This window comes from Symsagittifera roscoffensis, chromosome 7 (genome assembly GCF_963678635.1).
Source record: "Symsagittifera roscoffensis chromosome 7, txSymRosc1.1, whole genome shotgun sequence".
Taxonomy (NCBI): Eukaryota; Metazoa; Xenacoelomorpha; order Acoela; family Convolutidae; genus Symsagittifera; species Symsagittifera roscoffensis.
The window spans coordinates 4,386,714-4,411,244 of record NC_087068.1 but is presented as its reverse complement, the minus strand read 5'-3'; the positions used below and the strand labels follow the sequence as shown (position 1 = coordinate 4,411,244).

Genomic DNA, 24,531 nt, shown 5'->3' with positions numbered 1-24,531 from the left:
ATGACAAAACAGGACTTAAGTCTAGTTCATTTTGAGTTTTTTCATTTATACAAAGATAAACAAACCCATACAGGCGTCAGCCCGAAATTGAGTTGGAAAAATCATACAAATTTAGACACTTACATACCCGCATACTTCATATATAAATAAACATTCGTTTTTTCACAATATATATGAAATACCTAGTGAGAATTATTTGAAAATCCGAAACAAAAATTTAAATGATTTTAGTTAGTCGTTTTTTACTAATTAAAATTGCTCATATTGGGTTAGTTAGGTTAAGAAATGAATGATAAGTTTTGTAAAACCATATCAAACACTATATGTCTATGTAGGCATAGAAATACGTTTTAATGTAGTATCTGGTAAATTTTTAGTACGTGGTGAACTATTCAGAAATCAAGAGCAGCAAAAAAATTTGGGGATGAATTGTTTTTCTACTTAAAGTGGCACTTCCGATGGCATAGTTTTGATCACATAAGTGAATTTATACATACGAATCATTATATACAAATGTATGTAACCACAAACATACAAAGTAGACGTTAATCGTGCTTATTTTACGATTAAAAACTGATTACAATGCCTATCTACACGCACTAATTTTACGTATTCAAACCTGATTGATAATCTGTACCCACTAAGCATCTGGTAAAACAATCTAGAATAATGAAGATAAGTAAAAAGAAGAATTTGGGTTGATTTTCACATCGAATTTTTTTTTCCAATAACAATTATTTATCCTAAATTGATTCGAAAACTTTTTAGAACAACATGCTTGTACATCTTTTCTGATACAACATTTCCAATACAAGCAAACCGTATAGCATTTAAATATCGAACATGCAATGCACAGCTTACACATAATTATATTATTTTGCAGTATCTGGTTGAACATAGTAAAGATACAACACCTAGTAAAATGTTCTAGAAGTTCTTCCCTAATATGGAAACGAAGCTACCTTGAGTTTAATTTTTGGCTTTACTTTAAGCTATTGTTACACTTCTGAACATATATACATAAAAATTAACAATTACACATACCGATAAACACGCGTAAAAAATCAAACACCGACATATATACATAAATTCTAGTTTATTTGAGTCATTCGCTTATCAGCCAGTGATAGATCATACACAGCGAGGCCAAAATGGATAAGTTTTCCAGCAGATAAACAAATTCGGGTAAGACTAAATCACGTTGAAATGTAAACGGTTTCTTTTTGAAAATCTTTCTGGTTGTGGACTGACATCTATACCCAATCATAAATCTCAATCGAACATGGGGAAACCTATATGTTCATTTCAGATTAGCCGCTGAATACAAGATATGAATGTGAGCCCAAAACAATGCTGTCTTTTTTTTCTTGTCCAAAACTGATCAAATTGAAGAAGAGAAAAAGAGTCGATAAAGTTACTATCATAAGTTAGAAAAGATGTGCTCTTGATTATACAAAACAAAATCTTTATCAGCTATTTCATTTCCAATTCATGATAAGACTTGTTCTATTTTTAACGCATAAACAATGTCTCTGCAGGCGCGTGCTTTCATCATTTGATTCATAATTTTACCCGTTTCAATTCACTTTTTGCTCTCCGTTACCGTAAAACTTTATAAAACTTTATGTGTAAGTTTTGACTGATTCCGCTCAAGAAAGTACTATTTTTGACAAGACTGCTCACGGAGATTTTCTTTCCTTATTAGACAACAATTAAATTCAAATAATGATAATTGGATCACACTTAATCACATATTTTCCGTTAGTGTTATCTAATTCTATTTACATCTTTTGAAAATAAGGTTTAAAAAGCCATCCGAAAAGATGAATTTTTGATCATCGGAGTTTATATCATCGATTCAGCGCAAATAGCCAAAGTTAAGCTAATCAAAGATCTAGATTTACTCATTTCCTTATGAGTGCATTCCTCTTTCGTAGAATCAAATTGGATCTTCGCAGGAATTCGAGAGGCCCAAGTCGGCCTGGAAATTGAGCCACCAGCTTCACCTTGCTACTCTCGTTGCAGAAATCAGTCTAACAAAGAGCCCTTGGAGCAGTCGGCAGACAACCGATATTAGCCAAATGTAAACGCCAATTGCTCGCAAAATACAAGAAAAAGGATCGGAATGCATCAATCTCTGTTCTACGTGGCGTCAATTGAAAAGTTTTCAGTCTGTTATGTTTTGTGCTGCTTTTTTCAAATAGTTAAGTTGAATTTACTAATCTTTAGCTGTTCGTTTTGTAATCTAAGTTAAATAAAACAAAAAGAACAAATTTTTTTGCTCTTAATTCTTTAAGAATCATTAATTAGAATCATGTCTAAAAAACGGTCGTTCTAGAAAATTCAAATTCATAAAACAAGATTGAGTTGTTTATTTTGCACAAATTCAAAATTTTTTGAAAGTTTTCTTTATTACTGAAAAAATGAGTTGAACCAGCTTAGAACAACTTTTGTTTTCTCTAAAACATACCTTTTACCGTTAGTTTTATCATAGTTAAAAGATTACTTTCTAAGATACTGTAACTCAAACGATCGATATTGCATAAATACGGGGGTAAAAGATTAAAAAAGAACAGTTGAACCTATGTTAAATAGCTTTTTCGGAACTTAATACAATTTTTCGATCAAATCTTTTGATGGTTTAGCGAGAAAGCAACATAATGTGCAACTCTAGTCAATGTAACTTGGTCTACGGTTAAACCTGCAGCCTAATATTCAATTGAAGATATATCAATCTACAGAACCAACAAATGAATGAAAAAACTAAATTTTCTAAATAGATTATAAATCTCAAAACAATGACTAAAATTTTTGTTTCGAAACAAAACTTCCACTGTCTTAAATTTTCTATACAAAACTAAATAATTACTTGAGAGCAGTTTTCAATATGTCAAAAAACTCTATACGGACTGTCGAACAAAAAATTTTCAACTTGTTTTGACGTTTTCCCCGTCCAATGCAAGTTAGTAAGCCTTGGTTTTTTCTTCTGACCACTAAAAATGCTTCTCATGACTCACTGGTCATATTTGAGTAGAAGTTTGATACCGTTAGAAAATTCGTTAGGGAGATCAACAGAAAAATTAAAAAATTGTTCATCACCATTTTTTATTTTTTTAAAGATGAAAGCTGGCATTTCTTGGCTGAAAGATGGCATTTCTTTGCAAATCTCTGCTTGCGACTTTGACTGTATTTGATTATATCTAGATGTAAAACGTAATGATTATATTTTTGTGTGAGTATTTGTGTTTATAAGCAAATGCAAGTTAATATCTTTTGTGTATGCGTGTATGTATGCAAGTTGCTGTGTTTGTATGTATGAGTACAATTTTTTTCCTTACGCGCTTGTAAACCAAAACAATTGTAACTAGAAGAATAACTATAACCCAACTTGATTTTTACTAATGTTTCTAGATTTTTGTGAAGGTTTGACAAGATACTATATGCATAGTTTATATGTACGCACATATGCTTTGCGTATGTGTGTATTTATGTAAACTGTATGTATCTATCTAAAAATGTACAACTTTTTGCTTGTATAAAGGTAATTTATCATGTTATATTCATTTGTATGTATTCTACTATTTGTTATACTGTATTCTACTATTTGTATTCTATTATATGTTATACTATTTATGTGTATTCATTTGATTATTTGAAAGTTGTGTAAATTTGTATGTTTTTATGTAAGTAAGATTTCTTGACTGCATGTCCGCTTGATTGAGGGAATGAATTCAAGCAAATATTTTGTATCAATGTATGTTTTTAGGCAAGTACTTATGCATATTCGTATTTGAGTATGAAAGGCACGTTTATTTGATTGTATGTAGAGACGTATGAACGCCAGTCTGTAATGCGTGATTCGTTTTGTGTGAAGTGAATGTAAGCTGGTTTGTGTGTTTAAATTGGGTTCTATTTTAAAGGTCAGCCGAAACATTAAGTCAAAATCTTTGCATGTGTGTAAGCACTTTTCGTATAATTGATTGCAGGTTTAAACGTATGTAAGCAAGTAGGTAAAATTTATGTATGTATGGTAGTTTATTTGCATTCTTCTTCTGTATAAGACTGTACGTTTGTATTCATACATTTATGTAACACTTCATTTTGAATGTTTGTATGTATGGAAGTATTTTTGCATATATGTATGTAATTTTGTGCGTATGGTTGTATGAATGTCTCCAAGTAGCTTTAAATTTGTATGTATATATGTAAGTACGCTTGTATGTATCTATGTATGCATGCATGTATGTAAGTATGTATGTATGTATGTGTTTATGTAAGTTTGTGCTTATGTATGCATGTATGTATGTTTGTACTCACTAAGTGTGTATGTCATTATTTTTGTATGTAAGTTTGTATGAATAACTTTATGTAAGTATTTAAATGTGTATGAATAAACGTATGTATGTAATAAAATACCTATGACTATTTTTTGTGAGTATGCATTTAAGTTTGCAAATTATGAAAATGTGTTTATGTTTCTTAAGTTTAAAAGTATGCAGCTTTATATGTTTGGTGGGTATGTATGTTTGAGTTTAGTTGTAATCGTTTATTTTATTTCATATAGAAGTATATATGTAACTCAATCCAAATCTTTCTTAACTTCTTCTTAAGTTTCTCGAATATTCTAGAATAATCAACCAGACACTATATTGATAGTTTGTTTCATTTTCTTGACTTGCAAAACAATTTGATAATTGTTTTTAAAAAACTTTCCTCGAAATATTTGATCTTCCAAATATCCTCATTATGAACAATTCAATTTGAAAAAGTGGCATATGCTGCATTGATAATTTCAATTTATCTGCAGTCAATGATTATAAAAAATGTTTGAAAATTGTAACAGAAAAATCAATTTTCAAGTTTTCACAAAAATTTGTCGATGGAAGCATCAAACAATAAGTCCAATTGGAGACAGCATGGAGTCTAAAGTGTTTGATGAACTGTTGCTCATAGAGACAAAAAATACGAAAACAAAATTATTAGAAAAAATTTATGGTTTTTTGAGGAAAATGATTGATCGTGCAGACGAACACGATCGATAGAAGAATGGTTGAAAATGACATGCGGCTGGTAGAGCTGAAGACGGTAAGCGAGCAAAGTCTGAGTGACAGGTACTGTATATTTGAAGGATGATTGACCAATCCTTAAAAAAACCACAAATTTTCAATGGTTTTCATTTCAAAAATCATAATTTTGAATCAAACTTATAAACCCACAGAAGTGAAGCAATTGTGTAATCAGATAAACAGTCAGTACAACTTTTTTAAATTCAAGATTTATTTAGTCGATAGAGCATTTTATGAAATAGCTCAAAATGCTTACGCCTTTTGTCTTTGAAATAAATAGCAAGTCTTTCTGCATTGAGGCTCAAAAACTTAATTCCTCAAAGTAAAAATGTCTAACATATTTTATTCTGGCAAATTAAACATATCTTTCTTAGTCGTTCCAGCTTAAGATAACACAACATAATTGACGTTTATCGAAATGCGTTGAAACTACAAAATGGCACTTACGAGTTTTCGGAAACTGCTGTAGCCAAATTGGTGTGAGAGCATTGCTTAGTGTGAAACAGCTATCGTCCTGACGGAATCCGAAGATTCAGGTAGAGTGTTGATCATAAGGTTTGATTGTTTTTCTTACTATTTCAAACAACTAACGGTTTTTCGAAGACAAGTTTTTTTTAATAGAGAAGACAAATTTCGATGCAAAATTGAGAAGAAATATCATGATGCGAACTGTTTTGATCCTGCTAGTGATCAGAACGTGAATGTGAAAGCTTGAATCATCTCAGACAAATATTGAAAGAAAGGTTTATCTCTCAATAACACAATTAGTTGTAGATGAGTAATCAAATATTTTGGTCAAAAAGCCACCGTATTTTGAGAGGAAATAGCGTAATCATGGAAACATTCAAAAGATCAGATTCATATTAAAAAACTCAAAATTTAATTTGTTGAGCAGAGGGTTAATCAATGATAAAAACTGATAGCGCTTCAAACTTTTGAACAAAAAGCTCTTGCTAAAACCAATTTGAACTTAATTAGAAGATACTGAGAACAGTCGACCAGATTGTAGTATCAAATTAAAAAGTTATTTATTTGCATATTCTTTTAAGGGAAAAATCAAAAAATTTGGATGCTCAAATTATAACTCCGATTTCATATCAAGTTTTGAGTCTGTATTCATAACTTGTCTTAGCTTGTGTTCAGTCTTTGCCGATTGAATTTGCTCTAATTTGAATATCTGCTTTCCTTAAAAGTCGCAAATAAATTTTCACCTGCTTTATTCGATAGTCACTCTGTTCTGTCGTATATATTGGCTTACAAATAACAGTTTTCTCCCAGTTTCTAGGTCCGCTTTGATGAATATTCTCAAAAAATCTGTTAGCACAAAACGTTAATAGGAAATACTTAACGTTTTCTAGAAGCCCCGAAAACTCTTTCCTTTTTAAAGTGGTATATGCAAATCTTAGAAATGGCTGCAGCAAAATTAATGGCTTGCATCAATGTTCTCGTTTTTGAAGATCTTTACCCACTTCAACTCATTAGCTCTTTCAAACTTTCAATAAAATCAAAGCTTTTGTCATAGATTTCAGACGTTTTTTCAGTCTCCTGTAGACACGGAAAAAGGAAATGTCGAAATTTTCAAGCCAATTTCATTATTTTAGAGTTTCCAGTGTTTCGTAATTTTTCTTTGTTTTTACCTTCATTTGGCTTAAAGAAAATTTTCATTCTTATTTTGGCCAAATTGATCATTAATTTTTGCCTAAATAGAGGTGGCGGCCGCCGCACTTGACGAATTTTCCTTTCTTCGAGATTCAGCAATAAAACATGCATTTTTGAAGGAAATCGTTCACCGCAGCCAACAGTTAAGCTACGCTGCCAAAATATTGGCTTTCCTATATCCCATATAGTTTGGTTGCATATAATAGGTATATAACGTCATTTTACATGTAAACAAGCCAATACCCCCAAACTTTAGAAGGGAAAACATGCACCAACCAAAACCTAATTCCTTTCCCGTTTCCATAAAGTGGCTGGAAAATTACCAATTTTAACCCCCCTTAAAACATGCGTGCCCGAAAAAGTAGGGGCTTTAACCCCTTTGGGGGTTAAAAGTGGTAAGTACAACGGCACATCGAAAAAAAGGGGGGGTTAAAAGTGGTCATTTTCCTAGCCACTTTTACTATACTACTCAATGAAACTGGAAATTGTGAACAAAACTAACGATTACGAACAGACTTTTTTTTCCATACGTTACATCGTACTATCATGACTTTAGCCGTATAACAACTATAAAAGTAGATAGTTTGAAAGGTGGGCGAGCAGAAAAGAGCCAAATATTCGCTATTATGAAATGAAAGTCTGTGCTGTTAAGTTTGCCACGATCACTGATCAATTATACAACATTTTAGTCAACGAAAAACCATTACAATAGATTTTTATCCATCTAACTTTACCTCAGGCATGAATTTTTTGAGGTCCAATGAAAAGAAATATTTCGCCAAAAATGTACAATGGGAGGTTTTTAGATTTTAAAACTGGCTAATAAAATTAAAAGAGTTCGGACCATTTGACAGGCTACTTTTTTGTTGCAGTTTGAATGCCATTTCTTTTTAAAGATGGTTAATTTTCTTGATGAATTTCCATTCAGTTCCATGTGCATCTACTCTGTAAAAAACATCAGTTCTTTTTTGGCTAATAAAACTATTGAGATTTGGTAAATATTTTATTAAAAAGTATTATAAGTAAAAATAGTGAAAAAAAAAACAGAATCTATATTTAGCAAAAACTTCTTGAACTTCACAGAATTGAAAAACAAATCCAAAGAGGCGATGAGTGGAAGCTGGTGCAGACTCTTTTTTCTTCTACTGCATGTTTCGTCTCATCAAACGTCGCTGACTGATGATCTGAAACAGAGCAGCCTGATAGGATAAACAAAAACAAATCTTGGAATTAATTGCAATTCAGAGCGTTTTTCTAATAACTAAATTTCATGGGTTTGAAAATAGTTGTCAATATTATTATATAATTTATTTGAATAGAATCATACTTGTATTGTTTTCTTTTTCGATTAATTGTACTTGGTGAATTAGATAATCAAATTACTTCATAGTTGAATCTAAAAAGATGAATTTACATTATTGCATGCAGCTTATAAAATAAAATATAAGTATAGGTTGAAAACTGGGAATAGAAAAAATGAATAAAACTTTCACTAATGAAAAAAGCAGCAAAATGATCAAACTGCCCCCCCATCTTTGATTTATTTTGATATTCAGTTTAAGAAAGACAATTAAAAATGACTTGATGATCTAAACTGCAATAGATCGTGTCAATGTGAACAGGTGAACAAGTTTTTACAAAAATTTCTACATGCATACCATCATTCTCAAGAATCTTGCTAGTTCTTGCAAGATAACCATCCTCTATGGACTAGGTGATTGCCGTCAGCATGAACAATTTTTGAACTACTCTGTATGATGTAATTTTACGAGGGGGGTGGGGGCGGTTGGCAACTGGAAAATAGGTGGTGAAAAGGTTTAAACGCACTGCCTCAGAATAAGGATCCCTCTTCTTGATCTGATGAGTCATCCTCTTCCTCTCTCCGTTGTTTTTGTTGATATTGCACTTGAAGTTTTCACACATAGTGGATCTAGGACAATCGAAGTCAACCATACACGCCATTCCCATTGGCACTTTATCCCCGCACAGTCCCATAGGGACCATACTCAGGGCCATAAAGACCATAGCCACTGCGAGCAATTGGAGATGATTCATCTAAAAGATTGCACTAGATAAATTTGTTATCGTTTTTTGACATTTGATTTAGAAAAGGCTTTGAAAATGTGATGAATATTAGAGTTTTCAGTAAAGATCTTGAAATTTATTGACTTATTTATAGGATAATGTATCACTTACGTTCATAAAGAAGATTTGAATTTTTCAAAACCGAAAAAGTCTGATTGTGATTTTAGAGTTTAAGGCCTCTGGCTTTTAGTCGACTTAGCTGATTTTAAATTGAAATATGGCCAAAAAGGCGCCTCTATTTCAGTTCACCGCTTAAAAATCCCGCAAAAGAACGAATAATTCCCGCTTTTTACAAAATCACTAGAAATTAAAAATAACCTAATTGTGATTTTGGCTCTTTTTCCTTCCCCCCCCCCATCTCACATATACATCAATTTTATGTTGTAAGGAGGGGTTTTACAAGGTTAGGTATGAAGACCAAAAATGTTTGTCATAGCCTAATTAGTCCGCATACCAATTTTTGTAACAATCCGACGATGTGAACAAAATGTTACTATTAAAATTTCGCTGGTTGGGGGAAAAGGAAAAAGAGCCGTGATTTTTTTCTAATTGTTTGCTTTTAGCGAAATGTTTTCGATCGGCGAAAAAAAAACAGTTCAATCAGGTGAAAGTAATGTAATCTTCAGGGCCACAGTATGAAATTGACTACTGCGACAGTGCTTTCTAAGTGTTTTTTTCCGACCATTCTCATCAGTTCCATAATAACCAAAACAAAAATCTTGTTCATGGTGAGCCGGTTGTCATTTGGTTGGCGCTCATGTTTTTGGGTGAACAGATGACGGGTCAGAAAACAGCTACTCATTGCTATAAAAACTTTTTTTCCATCCCCCCCCCCTATTTCGTTTTTTTTTTAAATTTATTATAGCTGAATGCGTGTTGTCGTGATGTAATTTATGAAGAACAAATGTGTTCACAATAGTTAGTTTTTTGTTCACCATGCAAAAGTTGATAACATTAAGACAACGTAAAAATAGTTTTTCAGAACATAAAGTCAAATTGAGAAGCTATAAATCTGCACCAAAAAAGTTGACCCTTCTTCCACTATTCTTGCGGTTGACTTTTTATAGTAAAATTTTGGCCCACAGTGTCCGATTTTTATACGACCTTACACACAAATTAAGTTATTGCGAATATGTACAGTCTTCGTAAAACTAGACTTGTGAAACAATTCATTGAGCCATAAAAATGATGCTCACAGTGAGTGAAGAAAGGCAAACACTGAAAAAAACATGTGTGTGGTACCTTTTTTGTGGTACCTTTTTTGTTAAGGCAGTTAACAGTTAACTGTTTACTGCTTTTTGTAAATCATATCCTATTTTTTATATTGGGTCATAATATTCAGCAGCACATCTTTGGAATGTAAGAACTTGTTTTAGGCAAGAGAAAGTTATACAAAACATTATTTATGTCAAAAAGAAGGGAACAAAAAAATGGCAGCTAATCAGTTCTTTTTTTTTGGAAAATTTTGAAAACGCTTTGAGCTCTTGGCCCTCTCCGCCAAATTTGAGTTTAGTTTTTAACAAACAGTGTTGCAATGAAAATTATATAGATTCATTATGTAAACTTTGATTTAATGAAAATTATGTAGCTAAAAAACAAACATTTTGAGAAAAATGGTTCAACGTACACAAAAAACGTACATAACAACGTACTTAACGGAAACTTGGGCTCTTATCCAGTTCCCCCTTTCAAAATACCGACTTTTATGTTTGTTTTACGTGTTGTCACGACTAAATTCGTGATGTTACGCTGTAAAGTATGAACAACAAATCTGTTCACAGTTGTCGATTTGTTCACCACGCCAAATTTCATTGCATTATGACACGGTTAAATAAGCTTTTCAAAGTTGAATTTGAAAGGGGGGAACTGGAAAAGAGCCGAAACTTGTAATCATCAGGAAACCAATTGGGAAACCATGCTTCCAAACTGTGCTGTTATAGAAATGAATATTTTAGAGGTGTTTGTCTAAAGACACCATTCGAAAACGAAGCCTACCCATTTAGTCGTAAATTTTTTTGTTTCTCCAAATTTAAAAAGCTAAGGTGTTTTGCTGAGTTTTGCTGCAATAAACCTCAAACTTGATCTGATTTTGTCGGATTCGAAGACATGTCCATATGAAAAAGAACATAAAATTTGCATTTATTTTTGTTGATTTTGCTGCTACGTCAAAAGTGCGGTTGTCGATGGTACCCAAATCATTCCATGCTATGAAAGGGTCTCTAAAGTACGATTTGTCTACGGATTCCATTGAATTGTTCGCTAACCGAAACATAAATGTAACGCCTATTGCTCTGCAATATGTTATTCGATTCCGTTGGGTTTTTTCTTTGATCACTTTCGAATTTCTGAGGACGACTTTTAACACACGAACTCCAGTGCCAAGGAATTAAAAATTCAATTTACTATCAAAGAAACCGATTTGGCTTGGTAATGAAGAAAGAATCCCGCAGCTAATTCCAGCATTTCTGAAACAGCTAATTTTTTTTAAAGGAGAAAACTATTGTTCATTATTCCTTCCACACCCAAGATAAAACACAAAGGGAAGTTTTTCACTTCTGTTAGTACAACCTCTGGATCAATTAGTGTGGTCAAACTCAATTGTTTTTGATTTCTGAGCCAGATTAAGACATCTTGTCTATAAGTTGATTGAAAACTAGAAATTTTGAAAGACTAATTTAAAAAAGTATCAAACATCCACTTTCCAGCTGTTCTAGAAAAAATTTAGGCCAAAATCATTGTCTTTTGGAGGTCGTAAAAAATAAGGTCGTCGTTAGTCCGAAAAATAGACTAACTAGAAAAACGATATCGATCCAAAAAACCTCTTTAAGCTACAAAAGTAATTCAACGGAGAAGTAAAAAGTTCAACCATTGTTACTTTCACAACTTTACCCATTGAAATGATAACCGAAATTGTTTCTTCCGCCCACATGTGTTTTAATTTTAGGCGTGTTGCGTAATTTATAAAAGACACTCAATTTTTGCAGACACTCGTTGATTTCATTTAAGTTTGTTATGTTTTTCTGACCTTGTAAATCTTTTTCAAAATGTATTTTCGTTTTTGATTTCGTTACGTGCTCGTGACAATTTTTTTCTTCAAGACAAACTTTAATTTTCTAAGCTCGCGGGGTGATTTTTTTCTTCAGACAAATTTCGACTTTTCAAACAGCCATTGTTGACGGAATTTTTAAATATAATTCATAAGGTATTGCTGTCCTGAGCCTAAATTTGAAAAAGACTTTTCGCCTGTGATCATTTTTTGTAACGTTTTTGGGGGCTTAAAGATTGCTGCTTTGACCAACTTGGGACAATTAACGCACGATCTACTTCGCGCTATTCACGCGCAACCGGAGATTTAAACCAATTCAAAAATCGTTGCATTTTGGTTGCAGAAGTTTATTTGCCATAATTGATTTGTTACTAGTAGCAAAATCTATTAAATTGTGTTTTATATCGCGTGTTATGGGATCATTTTTTCTTTCACAAAACATCTCAAAAACTTCAAAAAGAATTTTTTGTCGTTATATTACATTCAATTCAAGCTTTGCATGTTGCTACTGCTCCATAGACCTCAAAAGGCTCTCGGAACATTCAGGGCTTCGCCTTGACACGTTCAGACATGTTTTGTCTTATTTTTATACAGTTCTGTTGCAGTAACTTTTTCACAGCCTAACAACAACCTAATTGGGTGGTCTTTTTCAATATGTCCGCTGTTTTTTTTGTTCTTTTTTGAGCGATTTAGGCGTTTTTTTAGACGTTGAAATTCTTAACCCTGAGCAGTTTGAGCGGTTTTTGCACGGTTTTTGAGCGGTTTATGTGCAACGTCACACTATAGAAGCTTCTTGTTTTATCAAAAAAACTCATATTGAAGTCCGAGAAAAAGTGATCAGGACGTTTTTCTTTTGAGACATTAATAATTGTTTTAACTGAACTTTCCATATGTATATGGCATAAGTGTTCGCTAAATCAGACATTTCAAACACCAATATACATATATATTTTTATTTCAGGAAGCTTATTTTCAACTCCTTGTTATTCCCCTTCTCCTCGCGATAAAAAATGATATTTTTCAATACAAAACAAAATGTTTTTTTTGTTTGTCTGATAGTTGTGCAATTAAAAGTGCGATAGCAGTTTTCTAGTTTATCTTCAAAATATATACGGATAAAAGTGTGGATTTTTATAGAAGAATTCGTTTCTAGATTCAAAACTCCGCAGCCCATAGCACTAGGGGACATAAGTGCGATCCTTTGGGGGATGCTCGGCTTAATTACATGACACTACAACGCTTAAGCTAGAAGACCAGCTGTCAGTGACGTCTAGTTTGTGTTTTACAGTTTGTGTTTTTCAAGCAATCCGCAGTTTAAAGTCTCACTTTTAAATGCCAATGAAAAAAAAGGTATTTCTGAAGTTACTCATCGGGCCAACCTGAAGGCTTTCATGAGCTGTGATTGGATTATGTCAAGATATTGAAAATTTCCCAAAAAATGGGTTGGAACATAAAGATGAATAGTAACACAGGTATACCGAATTATTTTACCATTTGCATTTTTTACAGTTTTTTGAACAAAAAACGTAACAAACATTCAGTTTTAATAAGATTCCGCCCACAGTTCACCACTTGAGATTTATGATTCGGTCTTATTTTAGAAACTGTTTCAGCTCCTTCGATGAATAATATGACACCACTCGACCCATGACTCGACCCATTTGATTCTGTGATTGGACTATGATTCGAACCGTGTTTGGACACATGATTCAAGCCCGCTCGACCTATGGTTCCAGATCGTTTGACCCATTATTCGACAATATTGGACCAGAGCGTCGATTTTGTTCAACACATGATTCGACCCTGTTTTACCCATGTTTTGACTCTATCCGACTATATCGACCCTGTTTGAGTCTGTATTCGATCATATTCGACTCAATATTCCACTCTGATGGACACACGCAGGTGCGGATCTAGGATTTTCTCGAGGGGGGAGGGTTGCAAATTTTGTCGATGTTTTTTTAGGTCGACCAATTCGATTTTCTGAGCTCTACCAAATCACTATAATTACCAAAACACCCCATTTTTACCAAATTTTCTGCGTCGCAGGCAAACTTTTGAAAAGACTGGCAAAACCAAAAAAAAAACGTTTTAGGCACTTTTTGGAAAATGTTGACAAAAAATTCGCGTTTTTTGAGCGCGCGCTCCCCCCTTAAAACTAGTATATATTGGCGCCTAAGGCGCCATTAAAAAATTTTTAGGGTCAGTCGGCCAAAACTCGATATTCAAAAATATCACAAATATCACTTTAAGTCGGCACGGGGTCGAATCCCTGAGGTGAGTGGGAGAGGGTGGGGGGGGGGGGGCGTTTGCCCTTTCCCCTAAATCCGCCCCTGGACACACGGTTTGACCTTGTTTGTCCAATGATTTCCTTCTGTTATTCCATTCCAGTCAACGCACCCACGCATGATTCGGCTCCGTTTGGTCCAATATTCGACTGTATTCGACAAGTAATTTGACACTGCTTGACCCATGTTCGACCCTTTTTGACTTTATCGATCCTGTTTAACTCATGATTAGACCGTGTTCAATCAGTGATTCCACTCTGTTCGACACATCAATCAATCCTGTTTGACCCACAATTTGACCATGTTTGACAAATGTTTCCTCTATGTTCGACCCAACACATGACCCCGTTTGACTCAAAATTCGACACTGTTCGATTTCTGGTTCGACGCTGTTAGACTCATGGCCCGACCCTGTTTGACCAAATAATTCCACGTTTTTTGATATAAAATTCGATCCTGTTTGACCCATGATTTGACTTTGTTCCACCATTTAATGTTGCGACAAAAGTTAGACATTGTTGGTGTCAAAGGTGATCTTTTAACCTCTATGATTTTTGTTCTAGTTTTGAATTAGAAAAATACCTGCCAAAAGCACATCCATTTTTGACACATATGATCTGTGACATTGTCATGTTTTATGCAACCAATCTCAATTGAACTTCTTAACCGAAATTATCTTTTAGCTGGCTTAGATATCTTTAACCAACTTCGTTTAATCTAGTCTTAGTTGAAAACCTACAAATAATTTTTAGAAGAGAACCCAACATTTTAACAAGTCTTAAACTAGTCTTAGTTTAAGTACACCCTTACCGTCAACCATTGGTATCATTCTTAACCTCAAAAGTTGGACTATTCCAGACAAATCATGGGTGGAATCCCTCATACGCGAAGGACCGAATGCGCAAAAAAATCAGCTAATCAGATTTCAGTAATCTAAAATCTGGAAAGAAAGTGAAAATTTCCGGGGAGTTGATATTGATATTGGCCGATTATGAAAACGGCAATATGCAAAATTTTCAAATTGTCACTGACCGCCGCGGAATTGGAACAAATTTTATATTTCAAGGGCCGTTTCATTATAAAAGAAGCAAAAAAATGCTTCATTTAATTGATTTTAATTGAATAGCATTTGCTTCTTTTAAAAAAAAGTCTTTCGGCTAATTTTGTTTTTGGTCTTTCGCTCACGAGTTTGTTCGCCCATTCGGTCCTTCGCGCATGAGTATAGCCCCCGAATCATGAGCCGAGCACCTCAGCCCGGGCATTAGACATTTTTCCCGGACTCAAAATTTTTAAATATTTTGTACATATTCGGAGAAGAGATCAAAAACAGTACAGATGAATATGAATGCTGCCGAGGATTTTCGATTTTGTTAGTCTGGTTTCAAGTAGTTGGCTGTTTTCACATAAGTTGAATTATAAGCAAATCGATTGAATTATTTATAGAATGAAGAAGTTGCTTTCCTTTCTATTTTTGGGCTGAAAACTTTGCCATCTTCCAACAATTTTAGCACCTGTTTTTGAACGAGCTAAACTAGGAAGTGAGAGAATAAAACAGTTCATAAATATGAATAATTTGGTTTTCTACCGTAATTAAATTTTAACAATCTAATCAGTTTTCTTTCAAATCAGATGGTTTTGTAATTTTGTTTTGGTTTTATTACACAAAACAAGAAATTGCTATTTTTTGTTGTTGGCTTCCATAATATAACTGGAGCGGAAAAAATACTTGAAGGAAAACTAAAATCAAAATGAAACTAATTGCCAGAAAATGCGATAGAAAATTTGTTTTGCCGGAGGGTTTGGTGATGCAGCTGGTGGTCTCTGCTTTGCTACAGCAAACCAGGTCAGTCAATTAAACATAAGCAACGATAGTTTGCTACTATCAAACGCTCATATTTAGTCCCTGTGTTGGCCAAATTGTCTGCACCGCAGGCAAAATTTAAAAAAAAAACAGTCCAAACAGGCATTTTAGGCACTTTTTGGAAAATTTTGACCAAAAAATTGCGTTTTTTCGGCGCGCGCTCAAAGCCCAAGTACCCCCCCCCCCTCAAAATCAGTATATATTGGCGTAGAAATTACTATAGTTCAAAATTGGATTTCTTAAAAAGTACCAAAGGGGGACCATTTGGGTCGGCAGGGGGTCCAATCCCTGAAGGTAAGTCGTCCGCCGTCCCCCTCCCCCCCCCCCACCAAACCCGCCCCTGATATAATGGTTTACAAAGTTATTGCTACCCCATCACCAACTTCCTAGAGATAGAGAGTATTAGCTGATATGTGCGACAGAAAATCCGTGATATGTGATACATCTATATAATCCATTTTAGTTGGCTATATTCTGTTGTTTTAAAGGCCAATTTTGTCTCGAACTCACGTCTAAGACAAGTAACAGGGTTTGGAGTGTAAGCAAACTAGCTTGCTTCAATTGCAGTTAGTTTTATGTTTGAATCTGATGTGTTTAGATTTATCCTGCGAAAAAATTTCTTTTTTATTATGGTAGTTTGTATTCGAAAAATTTTTTCGCATTTTTTATTGTTACCCGATCCGAAGTTTCATGAATAATAATCGTTTATAATGGGTTTTTAATGATTAATTTAGTGTCTATATAATCGCTCATTAAGGGAAGTTTAAACAGTTTAATGGTTTTTTTGTGCAATATAATCGATTTTTTTTGAGAAAATCCATTATAATCCACTATAATCGTTAAAGTTTTTGTTTTTAATACAATCGATTGTTTTTTGTTCTTTAATTTTGAAGCTTTCTGCATCAGTCGAGTTCGAACTAACACGTTCATCCCGATAATCCTTACCCCAATGTCTTCCTCTGTGTCCCCTTTCCCCGTTCCCCCGACGCTATACCCTTTGCTACACCCCCCCCCCCCCCCCCCCCCCACTTCGCACCGCCCCGCCCCGCCCGCGTCCCCTATTAACCCTTTTACCAAAAATTGGTAAAAGAATAACAAACGCATAGACGTAACTATTCAAAAAACGACAGTAAAACTTTAAAAAAGTGAATTCTTAGCGAGGCCAAAAAATATTATTAGCTAATTTTAAACTTACTACGAACAAATGAAAATACCTCACAAAATTAGCTTTAAAATATTATTAAAACATTATCATCCCTGATAATTAAATGATTATGATGGATTAACTTTTTGTTCGATGCATTTTTTGAAAAAATTTTGAAAATCATTGGTTGTAATTGATTAAAATTGGGTTTTTTTGCTTCAAAAAAATAACAAAAAAATACTTGTCATTTAATTATTATCGATTGTTTTCGAATTTTAGAAACACAGGCCATAAAAAGGCAATATAATAAGTTATTATTTATGAAACTTCAGTGCGGGTATGTTTTGGATTGTCTTTGATTTAAGCATCAAAACTAATCACGGAAACCTTTAACTTGCAATAAATGTTTTTAAATTTTCGTTAAACTACTAGGTTAAATACTACATATTTTTTATGTCGAAGAGTTTTTTTTACTAGTCTGAACAAAAATTAACTTGTACGAAGACAAATTAATTTCCTTGACTCGTTTCAAAGTAAATTGATTTAATCTGCCGCTTAAGTTTTGATCTGACAAAACATTGCGAAATTGGCCACTTCAAAGCCCTGATTAAATGATATAAACTGGGCATTTATTATTATTATCGAGGTCAATGCTTTTCAGATTGAACAAATATTTACGTTAAAATAATCAATTTAATTTGAAAAGAGTCATGGAAATTAACTTGTCTTCTTACAAGTTAACTTTTGTTCAGACTAGAAAAAAAAATTCTTCGACATAAAAAATATTCAGGCGGGTAATTTGAAACCTCAAAATACCAGTCACAAAAGTTTGGTAGATGATGCAAGGTTGCTGGAGAGATGAGGGAAAATTGTTGCCAAAGAAAAAGAGAGCGTCGTCCGCTTAGGTGAACTGCAACTATTGGTGATTGATTTCTTAGAAAAATAGAAGTTTTATTTAATTTTAAATTTAATTTTAAAAAGTACTTGCAAAAAAAATGGATTGATATGTAAAATGACAATTTAAAAAACAATAAAATCAAAATTTGGCCAGAAAAATGTTTTAGCAAAAATATAAAGAAGTGTTTTGCATATGATGCTTCGTTTAATTGCATTAGTAGTTTGCGTTCAGCTAATTTTTTTGCTGTTTTCCTATGTTTTGGGTACAATGAATCAACTTTTGGTTCAAAATTTTTCCGGAGTGTTCAAAACGTTGTAAGCTTCCTGTAAAAATTAGAGATGAACCCCTTTATACTTTTTTTGCTATGTTTTTTGTGTTTGTGATCAAGTTGATAAAAGAGCATTTTTATTTTTTTTTATTTTCATTCCTTAATCTCGATTTATCACAATTTCCCAATTTAAAAAAAAGCATTTTTTTCCGCTTATGCCGACTATCCCGAGTGTTGCGGCACCAAATGTTTCTGATTAGCAGGACGCAGGACGTATCTTTGTTGAAAAATAAAAAAGACATTTCAGTTCTTGAATTTGAACCTCGTTTTTTTTTGGAAGCCAACATTTTCATTATTAGAAAGGGGAGGGGTGGGAAATTCGTTACAGAAAACAAAGCCTCTTTTGCTCAACTGAGTTAGTCATTTTTTCACAAGGACCACATTTTTTCATAAGGTATCATAGAAGGAAAATTTTCTTCAATGAAACCAGGATTTTTTTCTACTTGAACGAATTTTAACCAATCAGTTATGGGATTTCCGGACTAATTCTAACAAAAACCAGAAAAAAAACAATCCAGAAATTATTTACGAAAATGAGATGTCATAGAAAACTGATCTGAAGGAGCCAAAATTTGAAAGCATGGAGAGTCTAGAACACTTTTAATGGTATCACAAAAAAAAAGAATTTATTTTAGTAATTTTCGAAGTAAACATCACCACCCTGTCAAAATGAACTCACAAAAAGTTTTCAGAAGAAGATTCTTTTTTTTTATTCCTACAGATTATATCTTTTAAAAGCTCGCATCTGACATCTACCGAATTCAGGGACTGATAAAACTCGGTAAATTGAGAAGTTTGAATAAAGTTTTAGGAATTCAGTAGTAAAACTTCGAAGTAGAGTTGTCTTATCCGAAAAGAAAAAATTACTTTATATATAAATTACACAAAGTGTTTTGGACTAAAAGAAAGAATAGAGTTAAGTTTGTTAAAATAACGTAACAAAAGGAATAGGTCTGGTTCGTATGTCGATATGCAGACAGATGATTTTAAGTTTATTATGGTGAGAATTAACTTAGCACGGCTGGCGGGCGACCTTGGCGTCACTGCAGAAATTGCAACGGAGGATGCAACGTGTAAACGTTGTATACTGTATATGCGTGGCATGACATACCCAGGGCACAAAAAATTCTTACAACGTACCGATTTTTAAAATAATATAAGCAACACCTCCAACTATATGGGAATAGAAAATAAAGCTTAGAAACAAACTCTAACATTTTAAAGTTTAAGATACAGACAGATACAGACAAGTTGGTAGAGAAATTCAGGCTGGAATCTACGACGTTCCTCGGACTAAAAAGGACGCTTCGGGTGACCTGGGAATTGTCCGGAACTGGAGCGGGCAATAGAAAAGAGGCAGCGGATTCTTCCACTTCTCTTACGGAGTGACGAACTGGGCTTTCGTACCTGGCTGGAGCCTTCCTCTTCCGTTCTGACGCCCTGACACTAGAAGAAGAAGACGTTGAGTAGCGCTGCCTGAAGGAGCGGAATTCGACATCGCGACCCCTGAAGGAACTAGGTTGGGAACAGGAGTGGCCGCTGGGGAGTTTGAGACTGCAGTGGTGGCGTACCGGGATCGAAGTGACGGGGTTCTTGTTTCTTCCTGCAGAGTCGGCAGCCGGCAAAGTGGCAACAGAACTTTTCGACGCGTCAAGACCCCCCATGGGCGATTCCGAAGGCAGAGACGGGTACAGAGGAGTCGATGGCGTTTGAGGTACGTCCTAGGCCGTAGATAGTTGTAGAGGAGCTGAACTGACCCTCACTGCCCGGCTTGACATATTCTGAGGAGACCTCCTAGGCGAGTCAATATGTCTGTCCGCATCTGGAGTATCCGAGTCGGACCAGAAAACCCCTGGCGGTTCCATTGTTTGTTTGTGTGATACTGGCACTATCGAAATAGGGGACTTCTGCGTAGGCTTTTAAGTCGGCGCTCTTGGCGCGATTTTCCTTGGAACCGAGCTCTGTCCAGCCCTGCCTCCGTGTGTGGAGGCTGCTATTGTTTTAGTTGTAACAATAGGTCTTGGGCGCGACGGGATTGGTGAGATAAAACGGTCGTAAAATCTCAAGGTACTCTTACTGAGACCAGATATAAGAGCATTGGCAATCTCATTATTGCGGGACCCAAGTTTCCGCATCACACTGCGCCCTGTCTCCACACTGATATTTGGCTTCATTTTACTCCACCGATTAGCAGCTAGAGCGAGATCTTCGATGGCCTCGTATTGCTGCGTATCTGCTATTTTTTGACCAGGGACCATCTTCTTGAAGCTTAGAGCCAAATCTGGGCTGAGTGAACCACGTTTCACCACCTTCACTCGGTCACGGCTGTAGTCGATCTTCCCGTTTCAAGAGGCTCCGAGCAAGTGGCAACAGTAGCAAAGTGGCAACAGAACTTTTCGACGCGTCAAGACCTCCAACGGGCGATTCCGAAGGCAGAGACGGGTACAGTGGAGTCGATGGCGTTTGAGGTACGTCCTAGGCCGTAGATAGTTGTAGAGGAGCTGAACTGACCCTCACTGCCCGGCTTGACATATTCCGAGGAGACCTCCTAGGCGAGTCAAATTGTCTGGCCGCATCTGGAGTATCCGAGTCAGACCAGAAAACCACCGGCGGTTCCATTGTTTGTTTGTGTGGTACTGGCACTATCGAAATAGGGGACTTCTGCGTAGGCATTGAAGTCGGGACTCTTGCTTTGATTTTCCTTGGAACCGAGCTCTGTCCAGCCCTGCCTCCGTGTGTGGAGGCTGCTATTGTTTTGGTTGGAACAGTAGGTCTTGGGCGCGACGGAATTGGTGAGATAAAACGGTCGTAAAATCTCAAGGTAATCTTACTGAGACCAGATATAAGAGCATTGGCAATCTCATTATTGCGGGACCCAAGTTCCCACATCAATGTCTCCACACTGATATTTGGCTTCATTTTACTCCACCTATTAGCAGCTAGAGCGAGATCTTCGGTGGCCTCGTATTGCTGCGTATCTGCTATCTTTTGACAAGGGACCATCTTCTTGAAACATGGAGCCAAATCTGGGCTGAGTGATTCGGCTGAAGTCGATCTTCACGTTTCAAGAGGCTCCGAGCAAGGATACTCTTATCTGAAGCATTTGTGAGAATCTTATCCCTGGCCAAAGAAATCTAATGGTTGGCTTTCGACCGAGGTGTTATTCAAAAGGTGATTTATTAAGAGTCGTATGTCTGGAACTCCTGAGGTCTTTCAAGATCATGTGAAGGACATGGTTGAGTCATTTGCATTTTGGGCTAAATGCTTCGGTCCTCAGCTTACGTTTTTTTGTCTGAACAGCCCGTTCCACTAACCCACAGTCACAGTGATCCCCGACTGGGCAGAACACCTGCTCGATTCCCAAATTATTGCAAAAGTTCATTAGCACTGCGTTTAAAAACCGGACCCATGATCTGTGCGAATAGATTTTGGTATGCTGTGCCGAAAATATGGGTTTGTGGTCCGTGAGTATTTCGAATCAATTGCCGAGTAGATATGTGCAAGAATTTTTACACATCCAGACGACTGCTAGCAGTTCAAATTCATTCGTACCGTATTTAAGTTCCGCTGAATTAAAAAATCGCAAAGCGAACGAAGTAGGAACCGCCAAACCTATTTGTTTCTTTATAAACATGCTCCTCGTCCTCTGTGGCTTGCGTCACATCTTTTACGAGTATTCTTTGTAAGGTCGTAACGATAGAAATCGGTAATTTTTGCAATGAGGCCCAGAATTTTCGCAAACGCAGCTTCTTGTGACTCAATCCAAGTGAACTTGCTTTTATTGCAGAGCTTTAAAGATTCGCGAAACACACACGTAAGATTATGAAGATCGGACATAAATTTTGGAAGTGATTTAAGGTACCCATAAAGGATCTCGGCTGCTTGAGTGTCCTGGGGCGGCCAAACTCTTGTTTGCCTCTATCTTGGAAAATTTGGAGGAGTGACCCGTTGAACGTATATCGAACCCCAGCCATTCTAGCTTACCCAGCGCGAACTCACATTTAGACAATTTCAAAGCAAAACTTTCTTCATCTAAATGAGATAGGACATCATGGACAATGTCATGATGTTTTGACAGTGTCATTTTGGAGACGACAAGAATATCATCTAGATATCAGGTAGTTCCCGAGATACCTTGCAGCATGCAATCCATCGCCTTTTGAATCTTGGAGGGCAAATCCGTTAAACCGCAAAATCCAGTGTTGAGTTGGTATGTTCATGTCGACTCCTCACAAATGATTTTGAGTTTATGATAACTATTCGTCGCCTTTGAAAGTTCGATCTGACTGAACGCATATTTTAGGTCTAGTAAGGTGAACTACACCAAACCTGGGACATCACTGGTATTGATCTGTGCGGCCAAGTCGATTAATTCTGGAATGTTTGGCACTTGATACTTATTCTTCCAGATTTGCGCATTAAGGGGTTTGGTATCCATAGCGAGCTTAATCGAGCTATCTTTCGTTGCAGTAATCACTATGGGGTTAATGAAGCGATCGAAGTATGTTTTTCCTAACTTTTTATCATGAGCGTCCTTAATCAGCGCCATTAAGTCCTCTGACACTCGGTCCTGAATATGGATGGGCACCTTCCGACATTTAATCTGTCTAGGGATTAAGGTGTCCATAAAAATAGTGTGCAATTGGTGAGATTTAAATTTTCCGAGTCGAGTGAACAAGTGTGTGAACTTTATTACAAAGTTTGTGGCGGATTTCGATGAATTGTGTCTATGCCGATTGAGTTTTGCAAGTCTAACCCCAATAGGCAACGCTTTCTGTCCTCTGACACAAGGAAAGTGGCGTTGTGATTCTTCCAACCATCGGACGAGATTTTTATAGACAGTCTACCAAAAACCTTGATTGAATTCTTGTTATAATCTACATAGGAGACAACGTTTGGCAAACCTTGTACACTAGTGAATTGAGACCAAAGTTCTGACAAAATAAAACATTAGCTGTCTTTTTGTTCAAAAAAGTTACTGGGCTCCCCTATCTACAGTGGCGTAAAATGCCGAGCGTAGCATAACACTCAAGTTACGAGGCGTTCCGCGGTTGGATTTCACTAATTCGAGGCTGCAAATTTGAACTATAGTACAATTCTTTCGTGGCTGAATGCTTAGAAAATCATATTTAGGTTTCAAACGGACAACACCCCACGGTTGACTCGGCGTTTGGAATTACACAATTTTGCGAATTGACCGTTCTTCTTGCACAACCGGAACTCCACGTCTCGCGCTGGGCATTTTTTCCGATGGTCCGCAGAAAACTTGTTGCCACAGAAGTAACAAGACTTGGATTGGTTTTGTTTCTTCCTGCCTGAGGCGTTCTGCTTGCGGGACGAAGGTTGTCCACTACCAAAACTGCAACAAAGGATGCAACGTATTAACTTAGTGTACTGTATATACGTGGCATAACGGCATCTAAGAGTGGCATCTTGCCTTAAGTTGGTCAAAAAAGCTGATTTTACTACACTGATATTAACGCTCCTGTCAGCTAATAGATAAATGATTCTTTGGCCGTTGCAGATGATTGGATTAAAAAATTGAATGGAAACAAAACAAAATAGAAGCAAAACCCAACAAATAACTTGCATATTTTGAAAACTGAGCAATCCAAAAACTGCAAAATGTGGACATGGGCATTAATCAAGGCTTGAACGTTAATTAGGTGAAATCAAATTATTGTAATTGATCTTACATTTCGTCAAAGGCGAGGTTTTACAGATGTATCTAACTTGGAATGAAATTGATCAAAGCTCTTTTGTATGTGTTTTTCATCTGTATTTCATCCAACGAAAAAAAAGTTACACAAAGGTCCGTATAGCTAAGAAACGCATAAGTGAAGTTTTCTTCGCAAAGGCAAAATCTATTAAAAATTCCATAAATGAGAGGGTACAAAATTACATAAAATTTGCGTACTCAGGTATGTATTTTGATGGAAGTTACTTATGCAGTCTATGAAATTCTTGTATGTGGTTTTATATGATGCGTATGTTAGCACTAAGTACAATGGCAGTGTAGCTATAAAATTGGCAACTTACAAATCTGTTTTTTCTGTGCGTGTTTTTCCTTTTTAAAGGTAAATGTACTTTTTTAATATCTGATACCATTTTTTGCGAGGAAAAAGCAGCCAAAACGCGGCCAAATTGACCCAAAGA

At 35.5% G+C, this 24,531-nt stretch overlaps 1 protein-coding gene across 2 annotated transcripts in view; it reads left to right on the top strand.

The window, feature by feature from the left end:
- The first annotated feature begins 15,780 nt into the window (after nt 1–15,780).
- The window catches only part of LOC134851390 (uncharacterized), a 77,237-nt gene continuing 68,486 nt past the window's right edge, over nt 15,781–24,531 (top strand). For both annotated transcript variants that reach the window (XM_063867449.1, XM_063867450.1), the window contains exon 1: nt 15,781–15,987. In XM_063867449.1, coding sequence (XP_063723519.1) covers nt 15,893–15,987 — 95 coding nt within the window. In that variant the 5' untranslated portion in view covers nt 15,781–15,892. The remainder of the gene's footprint in view (nt 15,988–24,531) is intronic.